The sequence below is a fragment of the Podarcis raffonei genome, chromosome 12 (assembly GCF_027172205.1).
Source record: "Podarcis raffonei isolate rPodRaf1 chromosome 12, rPodRaf1.pri, whole genome shotgun sequence".
Lineage (NCBI taxonomy): Eukaryota > Metazoa > Chordata > Lepidosauria > Squamata > Lacertidae > Podarcis > Podarcis raffonei.
The window spans coordinates 33953761-33976980 of NC_070613.1; the positions used below are offsets into that span (position 1 = coordinate 33953761).

Consider the following 23220-nt stretch of genomic DNA (forward strand, 5'->3'; position numbering starts at 1 on the left):
ATAGGAAACTGTGGTTCAAAGAAGCTGTGATCTTAAGCTACAAAGCCAGGACCATGAGGGGAGCGGAGATTCAAAGAGCAACCACACAGGCACAGGCTTTTCATTGGCTGATAAACCACGGTGTAATGGTCTGAGATTGCTATGTCTGAACAGGGCCTGTGCAGACAGCCCCCCACTAAATAAAATGAACTTTCTCTCTTTGCAGTTTTGGGTGTGACATATTAGAATTATTAGGTGTGATTAACTGCCACATTTCTTGCAACATTACTTCACACTACTAAGATTTTTGCTGAGATTGTGGTAAGATTGTCAAGGCACAAATGGCACTGAGGTTTAGAGCCTATTTATTTTTCTCAAGTCTCTTTTTATAGACATCCACAGGCAGTGAGAAACTAATGACTGCCTGTGGCCTTCTTACTCACACATGATCTCAATGCATATCCCCCCCCCAAAAAAAAACTCTTACTACAGTGAAACAAAAAGTGGAACAGGTTTTTTATCAAAGAACACACAAACCAAAAATAATGGCAAATACATTTGGTCCCTAATGCCCTGCTGTGTACCTCTTGAATTAAAAAAACAAAAAACAGAAGAGGTAGTGGCTAACAGGGCAGTCAGTGATTCAACAGCTGCCATTGACCCTTGTAAGCTAGGACTGCCCAACTTAAGAGCCCACACAAATAAAACACAGCAGGTAAAAAAAAATGTGAATAAATTGTATCTGTACATTAAACTTTTGAAGCATGCAATGGTGCAAAAATAATATCTATCTCTGGACGTACCTGAGGGGATGAAGACAACTTTTTTTTTTAATCATTAAAAACAGTTTCATTTGTCATCATGATGTAAAGGGTATCAAGCAGAGCCTGATAGTCAGAAGTGGATGTTGGAACCACCATGTTATGGATACAAGTTCGGAAACTATGACAGCAGCAGAGCAGATTGCTTTGTGGTTCCTATGCCAGTGGGCAGTTTCCATAACAATTATGCGCCGACTGTACGTTTCATTTGCCCTGAGGAGTGGAGAACTGAGCAGAGAACTGACCCTAAGAATATGTCACCACTGTCACAGAATGTCAATTCTGGATCTGCTTTAGAGCCGAGTAAGAAGGCAAGGTCACAGCAAGATGGAGGTGGGGCTACCATTACCTGGGGATGAGAGATAAAGCTGGTGCGCTGGGGGAAATGAATAGCACAAGACATCCAGAAAGGGGACAGACCACTTTTTCATGAAGAAACATGGGTCAATAATACAGATACCTGGCAGAGAGAGCTTCAGACACTCCTTTTTCACTGGAATCCAAACACCCAATGAATACAGTAGTATCTCTGGTTGCGGACGGGGTCCATTCCGGAGCTCTGGTTGGATCTCGAGGTTTCCATAACCAGAGGGACTGCTTCTGCGCATGCGCGCGAGTAGCGGCAGACTGCTTCTGCGCATGCACACAGTGTGGTAGAGCGCTTCTGCACATGCACGTGTGGCGAAACACTTCTGGGTTTGCCACTTTCACAACCCAAAGTTTGCGTTACTCAAGGGTAACATAAGCCGAGGTGCTACTATAGTAAAGTAATCGAGGATATATTTACCTTCTACATGTGAGGAAACAGCTTTCCCAATTACCTCAGAGCAACCATGTATTCACAGGAGTGCACAAAGTTTCCCTAACTGGTTCTCTCAGGAATGACAATAGCAGACATATGGAACAATTTCTAGGTAAAACGCTTTGAATAAGTAATGTAACTGCTGCCCAGATCAAATTCCTCCCGTGCTAAACTACCCCCCCAAAATGTGCAGCCCACTGCAAGGCTGTTCAGATTCCAACTGCTGTACACGAACACCTTTCGAGACATGTTGTTGTAGGGACACGGGTATGAAGGAAAGCAAGGGAAAACTGGTCCTGCTTGAAAAATAAATGACTTGATCTTTTCATTTAAAAAAGCTTAAGCCCATAAAAGCCAGAAGCAATAGGCATAATTTTCACAGGCAGAGGAGCTAAACGGTTCTTGATGCAAATGCTCTCATTTAACTGCTTTGTGTTTCAGGAAGATAATTTCCACGGCGCCTTTCTAAATTAGATGACTTCTAGTCTTCATCCATCTTAGAGAAAGCACTTGCCTGGAGAATCTCCATGCAGTTGACTAGAATCAGAGCTCCAGTTAATTCTCGCCACTGTTTGGTCACAGGATTCTTCATTTTGTCCAGTGCAGACTGCAGGTCTTGCAACATATCTCTGTAACTGTCTCCATAGTGAGCTCCCCAGGTGTACAGGAAATCATACGCCGGTTTCCACATCATCTGAAGTTGAAAACATACCGGGGATCAATTATTATCATTTACATCTTGTTGCCTGGCACTTAAAAATATATCATGGAGGCGCCCAACAAACCTCCCTGGGGAGAACATTCCACAAAAAGCAAAGTGGCTTACTATATTTTTAAATACAGATTCATGGTAAAATACATAACCCTTTAAAATCCATAGGCAGGAACAATAACATTAAAGTCACAAGCTTAAAACAGTAATAACTTAGACATACCCCAGTTAACCATTCTCATTCGTACCCCATACTTATCATATTACTATAACTCTAAACATGCAGTCAGCTCTAAACAAACATGTCCTCATATCATTAAGTAGGTAACTTTTTTAAAAAAAAGTATCTCCACCCCCCCAGCATGTTGAAAGGAATTAATGGATTCATTTTTACCAGTCATTAAATCCCTAGTGAAATCATCAGCCCCAAGACAATTCTTCCTTCCTCTTTTTATAAGGACCGTTTGGGTCTGAGGGGCATTTGGAAAGCAGCGGAATATCTGGAGATAACATTTATGGTTGGTTGGATTTTTGTTCTAAGTTGAGATCCCCTCCAAAAGATTCTGCTGATGAACCTAGTCCCCATTCTCCACTCTCTCGTTATCATTTTGCATTTACACATCACAAAATTAGTTTCTTCTTCTCTCTGGTAGCCTTTTGCCTCAGATTAGGAGCCTTATGGTTAGGAGGCCATTTTATCCTTGCTTCTGTCTTGAAAAACTTTTTGTGTGAACTTCATATATTATGAAGTTATTAAATTTGTGGTCTGATTGTTTGTTTTTTAGGCTCCTCTTTTAAAATTTAGGCTGCTTGCCATTATATTTTAAGTCGATTAATGTAAAGGCAGTGTTATAAATTCAGATATATAAACTAGGCACCAAACGGCTCCTTAAACCAAGGTTACAATCACCAAAACAGAATTCCTAGTTGCCATTTGGAGGCTGGACAGCTCGCAAGTTGTATTTTGCAGTACAACTTTCTGGGTCCTGAATTCCATATCATGGATGGAATTCTACAGGCTGTGCTGTTAGTGTGTGAAAACAGTCAAGATCCAAGGATCCCCAGGCATGCACCTCCAAGTGGTGGAGAAATCAGGCGCCTAGGCATCTTCACTTGGTCGCAAGTTGCTGATAGCCAGGTGCAGAATACGTCTGGCACCAGACAAATTTTGAATGCTGTGTAAAGCATTTACCGTATTTTTCACTCCATAAGACACACCAGACCACAAGACGCACCTAGTTTTTGGAGGAGGAAAACAAGAAAAAAAATATTCTGAATCTCAGAAGCCAGAACAGCAAGAGGGATGGCTGTGCAGTGAAAGCAGCAATCCCTCTTGCTGTTCTGGCTTCTGGGATAGCAGCGCAGCCTGCATTCACTCCATAAGACGCACACACATTTCCCCTTACTTTTTAGGAGGGGAAAAGTGAGTCTTATAGAGCAAAAAATACGGTATATTTGATCTGGTGTGGGTTTTTTGCGGGTCTCGTTAACTGTTCTGCTTTTTTTAAAAAAAATGTAAGCTGTCTTGAACATTTTAATGGAAAAAGAGGGATAAAAATGCTTTAAATTAAACTGTACTCAATAATGAAATTAATGAAATGGAATCGATCATGAAATCCCCCTGAGTTGGACCTGGATCGCTGAGCAGCTAATTTTCTAAACTCCAAATATGGTCATTGATCAATGAATGTTAACATTTTACTCGAGCAGCTCTTATTCTAGTGCAGTTTCCCAAAGTAGGTCATCACTCCTTATGGAAAATTTAAAAGAAGCTGAACTGGAAAGGAGAGTGATAATAAGGTCCCAAGTTCAACCAGAAGTATCTCTAGATAAGATCTCATCAAGGAAGAACTTGGGGGGCAGAGTGACATTACTGGGCTAAAAAGATCAACATTCTGACTCATGCAAAGGAGTACTTTAAATTTCTCAACATGTATCTCACATAAAGTACAGGAACCAGCTGAGGGGGCCTGCAACTACTTTTTAGCAACACTAAAAACATATGGACATCACAAGCTCTGGCAACCCAGAAATTATCTTTGATAATAGGGAAGAACAATTTTAGGAATTAGCAGTTATTCATAATGAGCACTGGGTCACTGTGGCCTTGCATAGACAAAACTTTTAGGAATTCCTGGTGGAAATTAATTTTATTCCCATTTTGTAGATGTCTACTGGAAGGTGCAACAGCAAAGTTTTTTAAAAAAACAGCACAGAAGATAACAAAAAGGCAAACAGAAAGCTGTATTATTCTTGGAGGGGGTCATTTATGTTTAAAAATTTCAAACATAAACACTGGCAAATCAGAACAGCAGAAAATAATGGATAATTATGGAAGTCATTTTTTAAAATTATGCTCCATCAGAAACTTCTGTTTTAAAAACATACTACCTTTAAAGTAAATCTGAAAACCACAGATGGAGAGCAAGTTTAGCACCAACAGTAAAGAAGCCAGAACGCCAGTTTCGCTGTTAAGCTCTCAAAATGCAGACAGATACTGTAAAAATAACCTTGAACCTGCAGCTTTGGGATCAAATGTTCTCAATTAAGCTTGATTTGCAAATTAAAGAGAGACAAAGGGGGCTTCCTAGATCTGCAAACTCAGCCTGGTCTGTGAAAGTCAAGAATTTGAGACAGGGTGGAGTGCAATTCATTCTTACCACTGTTTTACTTAACAGCAATTAGGAGATGCAGAATGGCAAGAAGTCGTGTAATAGGAGTGTCCGCTCATATAGATTGACTGAATAAGCAAGTGCTATTTTTAAAGTCTCAGAATGCTTGTGAGCTAGTGATCACAGCTAGCGGTGTTTGGAAAACCTGAATGAAGAACCTGAATTTGTATTTTCTGCTTACTACATGAATGATGCTCAAGACCTGATTTGCTTGCAGGAGAGACCTGTCCAAAAGAAACTCCTGCTGTCCCAGTGCTGTCTGCTAAGCTTATGGGGCTTACCAGGGCAAGGGGGCAATTTGCCCAGCTATGCCTCAAACCTGGCCAGTGTTATGTACTGCTATGCAGCACAGTAGTAGCCAGCACTGTGCCCTCAGGTGGACTACAGGTCCCATCAGCACTAACTATGATACCTGCTAGCTGGGGATGATGGGAGATGGAGTCCAACAGCAACAGGAGGGAACCAGGTTGGCTACTCCAGGTGTAACCGGCAAGCGTGAACTGTAAATACATTGGGGTGTTGGAAGACATAGTTGTGGTAAACTCCCTCAGTAAAGATAGGGAACGTGACAGAGTTTGGGGTGCTTTAAAACAACCTGTTGAGGTCTGAGATTCTCTGTATGTGGTAGCAACTGCTAGTATCCAGGAGCAAGGACTTTTAATAATGTGAAAGGAAAACCTGTGACCACTTCTCCCTCACCCAGAGGATCAAAGGAAGGATGAGCCATGTTGGAAACAAAACTGGAATTTAATTTAAACACACATGATGAGGGTTTAAGCTTGATGGTTAAGCTGATAAGCCAAAAACCTTTTACAGACGTAATTAAGAACTTTATTTAAAATTGGACTTTAAACCAGTTTCTAATTAAGCTGATTCCTCCCAGAATGGCTTTTTGATCTCCTACCTAAACCAAGAAAACACTTTCAGGCCCATTTTAGAATTTTATCCTTCCCCTCGGGGAAATAATCGGGGCTGCCATGCCTAGCAAACCGCCCCAACACCCAGCTAATCTCTAGCCATGACCAAGCCAAGCCCAAGTGGACCATTTAACTGTGCACTCCCTCCTGATTGGTGGACACTCCACCCAGCCCTGATTGGCTGCAGAAGAAGCCCCAGCTGGGTGGAATCATCATCTGCTGTGAAGCAGATTTATGTTGTGAACTGCCCTGAGAGCTACAGATGAAGGGGGGTGAGTATACAAATTTAATTCATTCATTAATAGTAATATAAAAATGAATTATCTAGTAATATAAAACAGCACTCTGTTCACTTGTGATTCCCTGAAACTGGTATTCAGGGCTATATGGCCTCCATCAGTGGAGCTAGAAGATAGTATTCATGGAGGATAAGACTCTTTTAAAGCACTGTGTGCTGGATTATCATACTATGTATGTTTTGAACTCAATGCACATTAAACTATTATTGTAATAATGTGCATTTTATTTAATTTTTTTGCAGCACTGCGAGCCGCTTTGGGTACATTTATGTGGGAAAGCAGCCTACAGGTGAAACTAATACAAAAATTAAAAAACGTCAGAGTGAGTATCTCTGCAAAGTGGGATCTGCCACACAAGGCTGCTGTAAGAATTGAGTAAGGAAAGAAGTGCTATTACAGAACCTGACCCTCCTTTGGGAAAGACCAAGCTATAAATAAACACAGGAAAAATGAAAACACTGTGCACAGAGTTATCAAATTCCTGCACGCTGCATGCTGACAGACAAAGAGGCAGCTATTTGGTTGTTGTGAATATTTCATTTAACTTCTAACTTGACAGCTTAATATCACTGTGGCAGCTGATATGAGATTTCTAAGGCTGCTTGTGATGAATGATTCCAAATAAAAACATAACCATAAGAAAAAGAGAGAGGAGGATAGGACCACTGCAAAATCAAGTACCTTTCCCCCCTTTTTGACAAACAGTACTTTATGCAAGATTTCACCAAGATTATCTTTGCCTATAGGATTTATTATTTTGTCTTATTTAAGTGCAAGTGCAAGTCACATATCAGAGAACTACATGAAAAATATGGTAACTCAAAGAATAAGCCAAGGTGGCTGACAATCAAAATTAAATACAAGCCAAAAGAAATAGATTCAAAAAACGAGGTGAATAATATTCTGACCTCTTCTCTATTATGGGAACTGGTGGGTTGTAGTGGGTATGCTGAGCAACATACAGACAAAAATTTGAAAGCCAAAGTATACTGAAATGCTCAAAGTTCTGCATTGCTTCCTGTTTGGATTATTCACTGCATTATACAGTGGTGCCTCGGGTTAAGAACTTTATTCGTTCTGGAGGTTCATTCTTAACCTGAAACTGTTCTTAACCTGAGGTACCACTTTAGCTAATGGGGCCTCCCGCTGCTGCCGCGCCACCGCCATGTGATTTCTGTTCTCATCCTGAAGCAAAGTTCTTAACCTGAGGTACTATTTCTGGGTTAGCGGAGTCTGTAACCTGAAGCACCTGTAACCCGAAGTACCACTGTACGTTCATGTGACTTGCTAGTTTAGCTGTCATTGTCCTCCAACAATAGCTACACATTTTCATCCCAACATTTGATTGGGATACCAAGCCAAAATCATCTGCTGATAAAGGCCAATGTTAATGGAAATTTTTATATAGCTTCATTGACAGATGTGGAACAATCCAAAACACGTTTACTCAGAACTCAGCAGAGCTCAGCGTACCTTATCCTAAATAAAATATGCACAGGACTGCAGGCTTAGGTACTTTGCATTGAAGAATGAATCTTTACACTTACACCCTCAGGATGTCTCCATTTAAATTCTCTAGAGAAGCCATTTAAATGTTTAATTCAATATTTGGTCTCCATCAACTTGATGAGCCTTGTCTCTTTGGGTGGGCTTTGAGAAATGACTTTGAGCAATTTTGTGTCATGCTATTATAACACAGACAAGAATTATTAGAGTTGAAAGTTTGGACACATAACAGTAAGACAGAGAGAGAGAGAGAGAGAGAGAGAGAGAGAGAATGAGAATGATGTTTAGGACTGAAGAGAGACAGTTTCAAGAGTGTATAGACCAATTCTGTTTTCACCATGTTTGACAAGTATTATATCATTTAAGAAATAATAATAGTAATAATAATTTATTATTTATACCCTGCTCATCCAGATGGGTTTCCCCAACATAATATTATAATATTATTATAAAGTATTATAATATTAATATTAAAACACGATAAAACATCAAACATTAGAAACTTCCCTGAGCAGGGCTGCCTTTAGATGTCTTCTAAAGGTTGTATGGTTACTTATCTCCTTGACATCTGATGGGAGGGCGTTCCACAGGGTGGGTGCCACTACTAAGAAGGCCTTCTGCCTGGTTCCCTGTAACTTCACTTCTCGCAGTGAGGGAACCACTAGAAGGCCCTCGGAGCTGGACCTCAGTATCCGAGCTGAATGATGGGGGTGGAGACGCTCCTTCAGGTATACAGGACCGAGGCCATTTAGGGCTTTAAAGGTCAGCACCAACACTTTGAATTGTGCTCAGAAAACCTATGCAACCTGTTTGACTAGAAGCAATGGTGGGACAAAAGGAATGTGTACACATACATCCCATGGCAAGCAATGCCATTTTATTTCAGTTATAAAAACAATGGTCTGTATTCAGCCTAAAAAGCTCTGGTGGCAAAAGAGCACAGTGAAAGAAAGTGAGAGAAGTTTCACCTCTGGAGGGACATCTCCATTTGTGCCCCGGTGGGGAGTTTCATAACCTTCGATTTGTTGCTTTGTGAGTCGTGCTAATTTTTCTGCCAGCTCTCTCCAGCCTTTCCCAAGCTTCACAGCAGACGTAAAAATGACTGTGTCTTGCGTGATGCGTGCAAGTAATCCTTGGCAATCCAGCTTCAGCAGGGCCTGCAACCACAAGTTTGATGATTATGTTCTCAAGCAACCATGAATAACAATTAATTATAGCCAGCTTGTGCAACTATTTGAAGCAATACGGAAACGAGCACTTAAACTTATGCTAAGTATTCCACTAGTGTTCCAGAAGTGGCTTTTTTACATGTGGAGAAAGATCACATAAAATGTGGAAACGATTAGGTAAGGAATCATCATGAAAACTGAATGAAATGCTATTTGAATGCAGTCTTAAGTCCATTGATTTCAACAGGTCCTCCTTTACAGTATGTTTTTACTTAGTCACATACATATATTTATTTAAATATTTATAAGCCACACTCCTGTAGAAATTATAAGAAGGCAAGGTGTAATATTAAAAACACAATACGCCAAAATAGCCAAAGCAAAAAGAACATATCATTAAAAATTAGTTGGTTAAAAAAAAAAGATTCTGAAGACCTGATTGAACAGTTTTTAAAAGACGTTTGAAAGAAAGCAGGGGTGACTCCTGTCAAACAAAGATCATGGGGCAAGGAGTTCCACAGAGCAGGGTCTGCAGAAGTCTTGGTCCCTGGTAAAGGCCTGTTAAATCTAAGGGGCGGGGGCACAAAATGTGCCCCATCTGAAGGCTTCAGTGATCAAAGCAGAGTATAAAAAATCTGGTGGTCTTCAAGGTACTTTTGGCTCCAAGTTGAGTAGGGCTTTATGAATCTTGCGTCTGGCAGCAAAACAATAGATACACTGGAATAATTGTTACCAATTTTACTACCCCCTGGTGAATCTGTATCAATTCTCTTTCCCTAGAACAATTAGCCTAGGAGCCAGATTTAAAAGGAAATCTGAACTAATTACGGTAGTTTTTCCAGATTTATCCCTATACTGCCAAAAATGGCATACTGTTCCCAGAAAGAAGAGTATGGTTTTATATAAATGTCAGTCTTAGGACCACATAATCAATAATAGAATTTACTCATTATTCCTAATTACAGATATTTAGGACAGTCCTGCCTATAGTCATTAGCCAGGGGAAAGAGCGGCTGAAATTACTGAAAGTTCTATCCTGAGCAATTACTTTAGAACTAGGCTGCAGCAGGATAAAATCTGCTTAGGAAAAGAAATGTATATGGGTATTGTGGCCCATTTGTATAATCATTTTTTACAGAAGAAAAGCCAGGAACTGATGACTTCTTGCTCTCAGCTCTTTTTACTTGATCATCCTTTTAAAACGCTCAGGTTTATGTAAATGCAATCGCTTTGCTCTGCTGGCCCAAAACTGAACAAAACAAATGGCATTCCGTCTGAGACAAGAAAATATCTCTTCCGTTTTGCCCTTAAAATGTTGTTTTATTTACAATATTTATATAGAGTTTTACCTTGGAAGTCAAATGGAATCCGTTCCGGTAGTCTGTTTGACTTACAAAATGTTTGAAAACCAAAGTGAGGCGTCTGATTGGCTGCAGGAAGCTCCTGCAGCCAATCGAAAGCCCCGTCGGACGTTCGGCTTCCAACAATAGTTCACAAACCGGAACACTCACTTCCAGGTTTGCAGCGTTCGGGAGCCAAAATATTTGAGAACTAAGTTGTTCAAAAACCAAGGTATGACTGTACTACCATTAAAAAGAAAATCACAGCAGCTTACAACTAACCAATTATGCAAGGTTTAAGTAGGAATCTCTAGCTTTCCAGAGGTTGTTGAAACTCCCATTTCCTCAGTTGGTTAGAGTGTTGTGCTGATAACGCCAAGGTTGACGGTTCGATCCCAGAATGGGACAGCTGCATATCCCACACCAAGATGGAAACTTGATCCTCTAATGTGGTTATTTCAGGAAGAAACACAGAAACACTGGATTCATAGAGGCTGCTCCATTTTAACATTGCTTTCCTCACAAGGAGGCCACCCAAAAAGTGTTTCTGCATAGGTTGAATGTGGACACTGCACATACCGACCATAACAGATCATATGCTGGCCTGATCCTACGCAACATCTCCACACCATCTCCATCCTATGTACAGTGATACCTCGGGTTAAGTACTTAATTCGTCCCAGAGGTCCGTTCTTAACCTGAAACTGTTCTTAACCTGAAGCACCACTTTAGCTAATGGGGCCTCCTGCTGCTGCCGCGCCGCCGGAGCATGATTTCTGTTCTCATCCTGAAGCAAAGTTCTTAACCTGAGGTACTATTTCTGGGTTAGCGGAGTCTGTAACCTGAAGCGTCTGTAACCTGAAGTGTATGTAACCGGAGGTACCACTGTACAATCATATGCATCAATTATATTCTCAGGCCTTTAAGATGCTGCATCTCTTTGGAAGAAAGCTGCCATTGTAAAAAAGAAAACAAAAAGGTACTTAAGTTTTACCGAGAACTACACCTGTATAATGAGCCTGAAAATATAGCCTCGGGGAAGAAGCTGGAAGCAAGAGACATAACTTTTACCTGCAAGTCCATGTTTAAAATTGCAGCTGCAGAGAACTAGTGAGAAGTCCTTAAGCGGTAGTATATATATCTTGACAATGACAAAACCCATGACTTCCAGTGCTTGCTATTTTTAAGCTAAAGGGCTTCTGTTATTTTGGGCAACTTGCTAATGAGCAACATGTCATCACAGAAATAGGGCTAAGATTTCAAAGGCTTATGTCCAAAACCCGCATTTCCCAACCTGGTGCCTTCTAGATGCTTTGGACCACAATGTCTATTATTATTATTATTATTATTATTATTATTATTATTATTATTACATCTCCTTTTTCCTTGACAGGGACTCTAGGTGGCTTACAGGTAAAATAAGAACAGCCAAAAACAAGGGGGTGGGACACACAATAATGAAATACTGTAATCACTGACTATGCTGGAACTATGCTTCTTTTCTGAACCATGTAACAATGGTTCAGCATTGACTGACAGTACAGTACTGGGCCCCATTCAAGGTCATGTTGCTCTGAATGACTTGGGTCCCTGTAGGGGCACCTGTCCCATTATCCACCAGCATGTACTTTAAGATCTACCGGGAAGGCCCTCCTTGGGATCCCACCACAAGATATATTGCAGTGATCTAAGGAAAGGGCCTTCTCAGTTGTGGCACCTCATCTGTGGAACTCCCTCCTGCAAAAGTTAGGTTTGGATCCCTATTTGTTGAATTTTAGTCAGGTGTGAAGACTGCAGACCTATGTGTCAGAGTGTTTCTGTCTGACTTGCTGTGTTTTTTTGTTTTCAAGCTTTTTTTTTAAGGGTGTGTGTTGACAGTGCTCTTGCGAAAATCTATCACTTGCCCGATAATAAATGTTGGAAATGTAAAGAGACTGAAGGTACATTCTTTCACCTTTGGTGGGCATGCCCAAGGATTAAGGCTTTCTGGGAGATGATCTATAACGAAATGAAAAAGGTATTTAAATATACATTTCTGAAGAAACCAGAGGCCTTTCTCCTGGGCATGGTCAGCCAATTGGTGCCAAAGAAGGACAGAACTTTCTTTATGTATGCCACAACAGCAGCAAGAATACTTATTGCAAAGCATTGGAAGACACAAGATCTACCCACCGTGGAAGAGTGGCAGATGAAGGTGATAGACTACATGGAACTGGCGGAAATGACTGGCAGAATCCGAGACCAGGGAGAAGAGTCAGTGGAGGAAGATTGGAAGAAATTTAAAGACTATTTGCAGAAACATTGTAAAATTAATGAATGTTAGAATGATGTTGGAATGAACTTATGTTATTCTAGCAAAAATGTAACAAAGATTTAAGAAAAATAGACTGTTAATTGGTGAAAGGAGGGAAAGTAAACTTATATTAAGATAAATTTTCAGGATAAAAATTTGAAGAGAGGGAAAGGATTTGCTGAAATGGATAATTGACTTAGAATACAAAAAAGGGAGGTGTGAGGAGGTCAGGGAAACAAGCAAATGAAAGACAAGTTATGGGAAGGTTTGATTTGTTTTTTGTAATTGTTTTCTATTTTTCTGTTTTTTAATGGTGATGTGTCGTTTTGCTTTTTTTTAATTTGATGTTTCTTCTTTTTTCTTTCTGTAACCTTAAAACTTCAATAAATACTATTTTTTTTAAAAAAAAAGACAGTGTTGTGTTTTGTTATGACTTCGATAGCGAGCCACCGTGAAAGGACCTTAGTGTGTGAAGCTCAAGCTGGGGAGAGCGTATATTTAAATGAGGGCATGGCTCACTCATCCTGTCTCTGCTGAGGCCCAGCCCAACACAGCCAGCCTAGGGCCTAAGGAAGGGGCATTCTGGGGGCGGGACCAGAGCTGGATCCTAAGCCTATTGGCTTGGTCACATGACATGGTAACCCAGTGTAGGTTGCGCTGTGGTCTAAACCACTGAGCTTCTTGAGCTTGCCGATCGGTTCGAATCCCTGCAACGGAGTGAGCTCCCGTTGCTCTGTCCCAGCTCCTGCCAACATATCAATTCGAAAGCACGCCAGTGCAAGTAGATAAATAGGTACCGCTGCAGCGGGAAGGTAAACAGTGTTTCCGTGTGCTCTGGTTTCTGTCACGGTGTTCCGTTGCGCCAGAAGTGGTTTAGTCGTGCTGGCCACATGAACCAGAAAGCTGTCTGTGGACAATCACTGGCTCCCTCGGCCTGAAAGTGAGATGGGCGCCACAACCCCATAGTCGCCTTTGACTGGACTTAACCATCCAGGGGTCCTTTACCTTTACCCTTAAGCCAGCAAAAAGGATGGGATAACTCAAACACTTTTCTAAAGGCTTCCTTTCCCTCTGTCAGGCTCAGCCAGCAGTAGCCCTGCTATTGAACAGAGTTTTTGATCTGGCTTGCTTTATGCCAGCTTCTTGCATATTATGTATACAAATTTAATAAGCAAACAAATAAACAAAACAGAGAAAGAATAGTCCCTCTAGCTATTACACTTTTCAAGTACAAGAAAGTACCATAAAGCCATTGCAACGCTGCCAGGCAAACCTTTTAAGTACACTTCCTTGCAAACCAAAGTGCTACAGTAACGATTCTTGTTTCTCTACCAATAAATACATTAACTGAATGCAATTATCAGGCTGATACTGAAAATTTAAGGAGAAATCTTCATTATGGAGGAAGATTGCTTGCAGCTACAATTACGCAATGAGGAAAGTCAGGGGAAACCCAGATACAGTGGTACCTCGGGTTAAGTACTTAATTTGTTCCGGAGGCCCGTTCTTAACCTGAAACTATTCTTAACCTGAGACACCACTTTAGCTAATGGGGCCTCCCGCTGACGCTGCACTGCCGGAGCACAATTTCTGTTCTCGTCCTGAGGTAAAGTTCTTAACCCGAGGTACTATTTCTGGGTTAGCGGAGTCTGTAACCTAAAGCGTCTGTAACCTGAAGCGTCTGTAACCCGAGGTACCACTGTAAGGGGAGACACCCTCAAAACAACTTTCAGGGGGAACAGCACTCTGCATTCAGGCTTCCTGGTGCAGCTGGACTATCAGCTATGCTGGTTGGGGTGAAGAGGGGCTTGAGCCCAACAATGTCCAGAGAGCACCAGGTTGGGAAATGCTGCTCTACATTGAGCAAAGTGCTGAGATGCAGGAAGAACTTCAGTTCCAGCTAGAAAGCATTCGCAATGCCAGTGCTGCTGAGAGGTGAGATTGCAGGATGAAGGGCTCTGGCTCATTACAAAGGGGCAAGGTGTCTCACCCAGCAGCTGATCATCAGGTCACACAGCTATCTTTAAGGTCCCCCAAGTAATTCCACCTAGGATTCTGAAGGGTTATGGCAGGAATTCTACCATAGGGATAAAGGAAGAGTTGTCTGGCATTTATGTTTTCAATAGATGGGTGGTGGACTGCACCAGAGGTAGCCAACATCATGTTTTCCATTATTGCATTTATATCAAGGAGTTCAAGGCAGCATACATGGCTCCATGTTATTCTCACAACAACCCTGTGAGACAGGCTGAAAGTTGGTAATTGGCCCAAGGTCACACAGTGAGCTTAATGGCTGAGTGGAGATTTGAACCCCTGTTTTCTAGATCCTATTCCAACACCCTAACTCAGGCATAGGCAAACTCGGCCCTCCAGTTGTTTTGGGACTACAACTCCCATCATCCCTAGCTAACAGGACCAGTGGTCAGGGATGATGGGAACTGTAGTCTCAAAACATCTGGAGGGCCGAGTTTGCCTATGCCTGCCCTAACTTCTACACCACGCTGGGTTCCCCAGTGTACTGGACTCAAACTCTCATCAGCCCCAGCCAGACAACATGGCCAATGGTCAGGGATGATGGGAGTTACAGTCTAACAACAACTGAAGTTGGCTCCCACACTTCCAGGCTTTCATAAGGAACTAGGCAGGCTCTTATAAGTTGATAAAAAACTAGAGAGCCCAGTGATCAACAGTGTGTTTTTGCCCCACAAGTTCTACATAATTTCAACATTAAGTGAACATTTTCACAACCAGCTTTTTTCAGACATCTTGGTCAGGATCCAACAAGCCTATAAAGGAGCATGTGAGAGAACTACATACGGAGCCAAGAACTGCTTTAAACGTTTCCATTGCAGCTGCAGCTCGCAAGGCTAACAAAGCCATTTTTCCTACTAAAATAGCTTTGCTGGATCACCGTCTTGTCACCTGCCTACAGGGCTTGAGGTGGAGAAGGATAACCATAATCCCAACAAATTAGCTACGCCAATTATTGCTCATTTGGGCCTCACATAAACAAAGGCCACATCCCCACCATGCATTTAAAGCACTTTAAAGAGTCATGGCTTCCCCCAAAGAGTTATGGGAACTATCGTTTGTTAAGGGTGGTGAGAGTTGCTAGGAGACCCCCATTTTCCTCACAGAACTACAATTTCCAGAGTGATTTAACTGTCAATCTTCCCTCCTAGGGAACTCTGGGAAATGTACAGTAGCTCTGTAAGAATAGGGGTCAAATGTTTGGTGTGAATGTGGCCTAACAGGGCACATCCAAGCAGTACTTACAACAGACAGCTCGTACAGGAAACGCCTTGTATTTCTGTTATCGTGGCAGACTTCCTTGAGCTTCTTCACAACGTAGGCTACTTTTTCTGATTCTTTGTCAGCTTGTACATCACTGAAAGCATCCAAAGACATGTTCGAAAATCCAAGCGCATCAGCTAAAGCTTTCCAATCATTCATTTTCTCCGATACCGTGGATAAGATTGCTGCGTAGATATAAGTCAGCTTTCTAAAAGGCAAAGCGATTTGCTCAAGAAGGCTTTTGGTTGTGATTGTGCTATCATCAATATCCATAACTTGGTCTTTGGCTATCACTTTGACATTTTTGCAGTGTACGAGGCCAACTTTTCTTCTAAGAACGCCCACGTACCATTCTTTTATTTTAGCCTGTCCGATGGCTTTCACCTTATCTTCACCAAGAAGTGCTATTGTGTCGCCTTTAAAATATTCCAGCAAATAGTCAATTTTATTTTGACGCAACACTGTCTTCAAAGCTACACCATAGCTGGCAACATGTAAAGCTTTGTCCTGAAAAACTGGATATTTAATTGTTGGCGTCGACAGCAGTGGGGCAGAGTTGACCGCCTTGCGTCTTTCTAATCGGTTTGGCTTGCTGAACACCCCAGTTAATGGCTTTGGAGCTGGCTCAGGGGTTGTGATGTAAAACTGGCACACCACGTTGTTGCTTGGGACTTTCACCTGGACGCGGAAGACAAATAGATGTATTTTCCTTCTGTTGATTATAGAAAATGGGAAGTGTTGGTGAATCACTTCTCCGCCCCCTTTCAGTATCCCTTCTTTAATTTCTTTCCTCTGATCCTCTTCCTTCACTTCAAAATCAGGGTCACAAGAGGCCACAAAAACGTTGAGATCTTGTGGCTTCTCGAGGGCAAATGTATGCTTTCCCCAGAGCTGGAAAACCACCGGGGGCATGCTCTTTCCACCCTTTTTAATGTCACATACTGTAAGCTTCTCTGGAACATAGTTGTGGCCAAACAGGGCAAATACAACTGTGAAAGAAGGGTGGATATGTTTGGGTCCATAAATCCCAACTGAGAGCTTTCTGTGTATATACTCCCAAGCGCTTGCAGGTGAATTAACTGTATTGGTTTGGGCTACAGCCACAATGTACATCAAGTGACTTAGGTCCGTCAGCTTGACTTGGATAGTATCTTTATAGATGTAACAGTTGTTTATTCTTTCAAACGGGCCCTCTTTGGTGAAACCACATAGACATACAATTTCAGTCATAACCTGACTGAAAGGGTCCTTCTTCACCTCAGCTGCAATTTTCATTTCGAGCAAAATGGCTTCTGTGGTATTGAGGTTACTTAATGTCAGTTCAATCAGTGGGCTCACAGTGGTCGAAAACCCATGGTTAAGCGATGGTGGGGAGTCAAGGATTGCCTGCAAGCCAACCTCTTGGAATTCTCCAAAGGCTACATGGCCTTCGGGGAAATGAACCGCAATCTCCGAGTCAGGAAGCTGCACTGAGCCACCTTCATGACTCACTTTGCAAGCTATATGGGTTTCTACAGATTGGGTTTGGGCCCATCCTGGACTCTGGTTTATTGCATTCAAATCCAGGCAAGATCGGGCCAGCTGCCTCTGATTCAACCATGCTGTCTTATAGGCCTCACGATCATTCTGAAGAGGTTCACTGTTTGGAGGCAGGATATGGTTGGACGGTGCCGTGCTAGGGAGTTCAAATGTCTTTGTCCCTACAATATCCAAAAGATCTGAAACACTCCGAGATTTTGCCGATCTCCTGGAAGATTTGCGAAGAAAAAGATAATCAAGATTCAATTCATCTCCAGATGAAGCAGTAGAGTCTCTGTTATTTAGATCTCTAAAAAATAAATAGGGGTCTTCTTTTAAGATAGATATGCGCTTGTCACTTTTTTCTCTGTTGTTTGACTGAGCTACATCATCTAAAAAAGGATTGGATGCTGACAGTACATTCCAAAAAGGATTGGTCTTAAATGCTCCAGGGACACGTTGCTTAAATTCTTCAGACCAATGGGACTTCAGCTCCAGTTCATTTTCTCTGTCATCTGTTAAAAAGAAGAAAATGAAGTTTATATTTATTGTCTTCTACCTAATATTCTGCATTTGTCAAGATACTTCAGTTTCCCTTACATTAACTAAAAATACCAGGTGCAATATGTTGTTTTTATTTTGATTATATATTTTGTGGTTTTATATTTTGATTTTGTTCTCTGAACCACCCTAAGACCTCCAGGTATAGGACACTATATAACTTCAATAAATAAAATAAAATAAGCCAAGCATTTATCAAGCAAACGTAGATTCCGATCAGAACTCTGCTTAAGAAGGTAGGATGCTAGCAACATACCTGTCCAATCATTTCTTGCAGGGCTGCTGTCATCCAAGTCAACCAAACATCCCTCTGACTTACTCCATGAAATCTCCTTTATATGACAGGATGCAGACATCTTCCTTCCTAACAGATTTAAGACAAGTTGCTTTACTAACCAATAAATGTTTTAGAACCACAAGGCATAAATCGTAACCAAAGTCCAGAAAGAAATGGCTTAGGAATTCCTCACATTAACGTCACAATGGGGAGGCATGGATAGTTGCCTATTTGAGTTTAGACTCACTTACCTGGGAGGAAGCCCCATTGAATTCTACAAGACTTACACCTGAGCAGACATTGGTTAAGACTGCAAGTCATGTTGTGTGGGCTGCTTATCCCTGCACAGTCTTTCAAAGTAATTTCTTCTCCATGCACAGAGGGAGGAATTACAATAACAGAATCAGATTTCGCTCCCCTTCCCTGTGCCAGATTTCTCACTTGCTGAATGTCTGCACAGGGTCTGTGCTTATAAAGTCCCATAGGTACGTGCAGGGCCGTCTTTAGCATATGCACCGCCAGGGTGCAAAGATCCTCCCAGCGCCCCCAAATATAGTTAATTTCACGTGCACGGCGCCGTTGAGAATGACAAGCGCCATTGCTGGTGTGGCACATCTTTGGTAAATGAGCGCACAAAGTCAAAAGTCCTTTAGTGAAACAGTAGGTATACATTTCGGTAATACCTAGGTATATATGTATTTTGTTTTTCTAGCTTGATCAAAATTGTTTATTATTTCATAACAGGTTGATAGTTAAGAGCTTAGGCGGCTTCAGCAGCAAGTGCCTTGCGCCCCCCCCCCAAATTCGGTGCCTGGGTGCCCCACACCCCTTGCACCCCTGAGTAAAGATGACCCGGGGTACGTGTTCTTGTTGCCACATAGAAAGAAGAAGGGACCTGATTTGCCAATTCAGTTTTAGCATCCAAAGTAAATATTGCGTGTAGAGCATGGGTAGGCAAACTATAGCCCGGGGGCCGGATCTGGCCCAACTGCAGGCAGTCCGGGAATCAGTGTGTTTTTACATGAGTAGAATGTGTCCTTTTATTTAAAATGCATCTCTGGGTTATTTGTGGGGCCTGCCTGGTGTTTTTACATGAGGAGAATGTGTACTTTTATTTAAAATGCATCTCTGGGTTATTTGTGGGGCATAGGAATTTGTTCATGTGTGGGTTTTTTTCAAAATATAGTCTGCCCCCCCCCCAAGGTCTGAGGGACAGTGGACCAGCCCCCTGCTGAAAAAGTTTACTGACCCCTGAGAGTATAATGGCAGCCCAGTTATAATGATTCTCTTGGATATTGCCTGCTTGCAAAATTTACGGAAACAAACACAGAATGCTATTCCCCCAAAAGAATTGATTTTTGATTTTTCAATACATCTTTGTCTGGAAATGTAAACACTAGACTAGGCAAATAATTCCAGTGATAATCTTATAAAGGGGCACTCAAAGATTCCAAAACACTGAAACAGCCTTATCATTTAAGTTCTCCAGAACTTAACACAGAACTTCATATCCATGCCAGAAAAGGTGTGTATTTTATAACACAGCCAAGAAGGGTGGCACAATGGCATTTTGTTTAATCCGAATGCAGGTCAGTAAGCAGGGGGAGAAATGCACTCTTTGTTTTATCTGACAAATTTTGCAACATACACTGTACAATGTGATCTTTCATAGGTTTGTGTTTAAAACATACAATCATAGATGAAACAGAAACTAGTTCCACATACTGGCGTTTCAGTATGTTGTTGTTGTTTATTTCCGGGATTTATATATACTAACTGCCCTGCATAATATGTATACCAGGATAGTTTACACTAAAACACAGCAAAACAATTAGAAATGCACTGAAAGTGCCCAAAAAACACTACCAGTATTTTAGATATATGTAAAAAGTGGTTTAAAAGCCAGGGAGCGTTTTTAAAAAGGTATTACAGATTAAACAATATAGGCAACAGGAATATGCTTTTTGGGTTGCTACAGTTGAGAAGGGACTCTGCCTACCTGTATACGGTAACTGTGTTAGATACGTTGCCAACTACAGCATCCCAATATATTGAAACTTGTCTTACGACTTGGAAACACCAGCTTCCATTTGAACTGGGAGTATGCACCAACTACGCTATTTACCTCAGGATTTGATTAAGTGCTTTGGAAAACAGATCAATTCACCTCAGATCCATTTGAAAGTTGCCTGATTCAGCTCAGGTTCGAAATCCAGTTATGACCCCCCCCCCAATTCCCCATTATGGAGAAATAAAAAATGGCTACATTTCCCCCCTTTTTGATAGAATTTGATGAAAATGGCTGAAATTGTTTGTTTGTTACATTGCATAACACCTAAGAAATTCCAGAAGAACAGTGCAATGGCTTGTTCCTGCTGTTGCTGGACCCCTTAAAAATGCAATTGTTGTCTTTTAGATAATACTGTAATCAATAACTCTCTTCTTTTTTGGCTGAATTGGACAAAACTTTCATAAACGGCAGCCCCCTCTGAGGGAAGGAACAAAGCCAAATTTCTGAAGGACACTAGCAGTAGTTTCTTCTGCAAGAACAGCCTTTGCCAGTTTGGCATTTGTTTATTTATTTTAACCCCTCTATTGTTTTGTGAAGCAATTTAGATGAAAATTGCATATATTAGAGAGACACCACTAGGTATCATGTATTACAGGTAGATTACCCTCAGGTTCCCTTCCAACTCCACAATTCTATGATTCTATGTAAGAAACCTGCAAAATTTCCGAAGTATATAGATGCAGGGATTTTTTTGTGCTAGACATTTTAAAAGTTGACTGGGGTTGAGAATTAAAAATGGATTGGCTTCCTTCCCTGTGGTTTTGTAGGTGATGGCTTTAGTATGAAAATGGCATACGTCATAGAAGTGCCTCTAAGAAAATAACCTGAATAATTTCTGTAAAATAGAAAAAGAAGCAGGCAGTCATTGTGAATGTGGGAGGGGAGAATAAGAGCTTCAGATCAGAGCTCTGCTCAATTAGCACCCCCAACTCACAGCAACTCCAGGCAGTGTACACATTACTGGCTTAAAACACAATCTGGCTTATAACACAAGATGGTTTTTCCCAATTTTTTCTGGGCCTTCATTTTCCCTACTCAGCTGTTTACTTCTATAAAATGGCATTTGAAGGAGGTAATGTTGGGGGCAGGGGGAAAGAAAGTCAAGAGCTTGAAGGGGGGTGCCCCCATATTTCTCTGTGGCACAACTGTTTCCTCCTCGTTTCTTTTAGTGTGAGAAAGCAGCCAGTTATTAGCTAGTCTCTTTACAGGAGACTGAGCTACATGCTCTATAAAAGTAATAAATGCCAATTTAAATTGCTTGTGGCAGACCCAAAAAAGAGAGCTTTTTACACTATTTAAGCACTTGAGAGCATCCTTCGGGCATTTCTTGGGAGACTAGCTAGCATGACATTTAAAGAGTTTACCTCAGAAAGCTGGGCACACTGCTCAGCTTGTTTTCTGGCTCCTTGGTGAACTTTTAAAATACACAGCAATTTTAAATGCTCTATTTCAGTATCCTGGGTTTTTAATATATATATCTTTGAATCACCTTTATGTTTTACTCATGTGTTTCTAATATTATACTGCTTGACATTCAATAAATATATTGGCCTAATAAACAAAACTCCTGAAAGGACTGACAGGGGGGAATGGGCATCAATAGTTTCAGGGACGCATTACCCAAAGAGAGGATTTAAGCATTGAACTTTTCGGTTTGACGGGTACTACTGGGCTGACAAGCCTGCTAAAAAACACAAGGGAAAGAAAAACGTCTCTTAGTGAAATATATTTCAGCTCTAACGAGTGAAGCCAGACTTTGCCACCACAGCAGCAAAATCCTCCAGTGCGTTACAAAATAATCTTTGTTTTCCCCAGCAACAGAAGACAATGCAGCCTGAGGTATTGCTACAGATTGTTCTGACTAAGGTGTCCAGACCATGGGAGGCAGATACATGCGCCTGTTTTTCAACACTAAATTTATCTGGTGATTGACTTTTCCATTCTTAGCTCTTCTGCTTTAGGAGCCTAGATAGCCGTTAGGCTTGTTCTAATTTCTCCAGGTAGCAAATTCCCTTCGAGTTCCTGTATCAGGATTTCTGATTTTGCCCAAAGCAGAAATGGATGGATGTTGATTGGACAAGAGCAAGCAAGTATTGACCACAAAGTGCATAAAACTACAGGATACCAAGAAACAAAACTCAGTCCACCCCAATAATTCCTGATGACATGGCAAGAGAAGCCAACATCATTTCAAAAACCATCATAAGATCTACTAGTAATGCACAAGATTGAGTAGAACACTGCAAATGTTGCACTTGGTAGCTAATGATATTATTTTGCGTCTCTGCCAATATGTTCCTAATAAAGACATTGCTTAAGTAAGCATTTACAACTGACAAGTTAGCATTTACGCTGACGGATTCAAAGTTGGCACACTAAATGCAGCCTTAAAATATAGGAGCCTTGCAGCAAGGAGACAGCCCAGCCCTGACTTCCAGAGAGGCTCCTGGTCTAGACATATGGCCTGCTGAGGTGTCAAGTTGCATGCAGGTGGAGGTGTGCCATGTTAAAACTCTAAAATACTGCAAATATAATAAAATGAAGAAAAGTTCTACTCCAATTGCACTCTCTACAATGCTAGCACTGGATTTGCATGAATTTCTTTTCCCATCCTTGGGTCCCCCATACGTTGTTGGACTACATCTGGGGACTGGAGGTTGGGAAAGCCTGATAATGCAATTCCACACCTCCAGTTCATCTGTTCTATCATCTCGGGATTTTTCTTCCTCATTCTGCTGCATGTGCTGAGGCCAGCTGACCTCCTCCCTCCTCTCTATTTATTAACAGTTTAGAATAGCTCAGATGAAGGGAGGCGTGTGGAAGTAAGAGCTGGAGAAGAAGAGGATTTTGTCCTTACTCCTCATCTTTGCCTCATCTTCCTTCTTGTACCCCCAAGTCAGAGATGTGAACCATGGGCCCTTAGAGATGTTGCTAGGACTCTAACACCCATCATCCCTGACTGTTGACCATGCTTGCAAAGGCTAATCAG

General features: G+C 41.4%; 1 protein-coding gene across 1 annotated transcript in view; it reads right to left on the reverse strand.

Moving 5' to 3' along the window:
- Positions 1-327: 327 nt before the first annotated feature.
- The window catches only part of MACC1 (MET transcriptional regulator MACC1), a 28392-nt gene continuing 5499 nt past the window's right edge, over positions 328-23220 (reverse strand). Inside the window, exons 2-5 of the mRNA XM_053410081.1 lie at positions 18140-18247; positions 15787-17837; positions 8677-8865; positions 328-2296 (exon numbers count right to left, since the gene is read on the reverse strand). Of these exons, the coding sequence (XP_053266056.1) occupies positions 2084-2296; positions 8677-8865; positions 15787-17837; positions 18140-18239 (2553 nt within the window). The 5' untranslated portion in view covers positions 18240-18247 and the 3' untranslated portion in view covers positions 328-2083. The remainder of the gene's footprint in view (positions 2297-8676; positions 8866-15786; positions 17838-18139; positions 18248-23220) is intronic.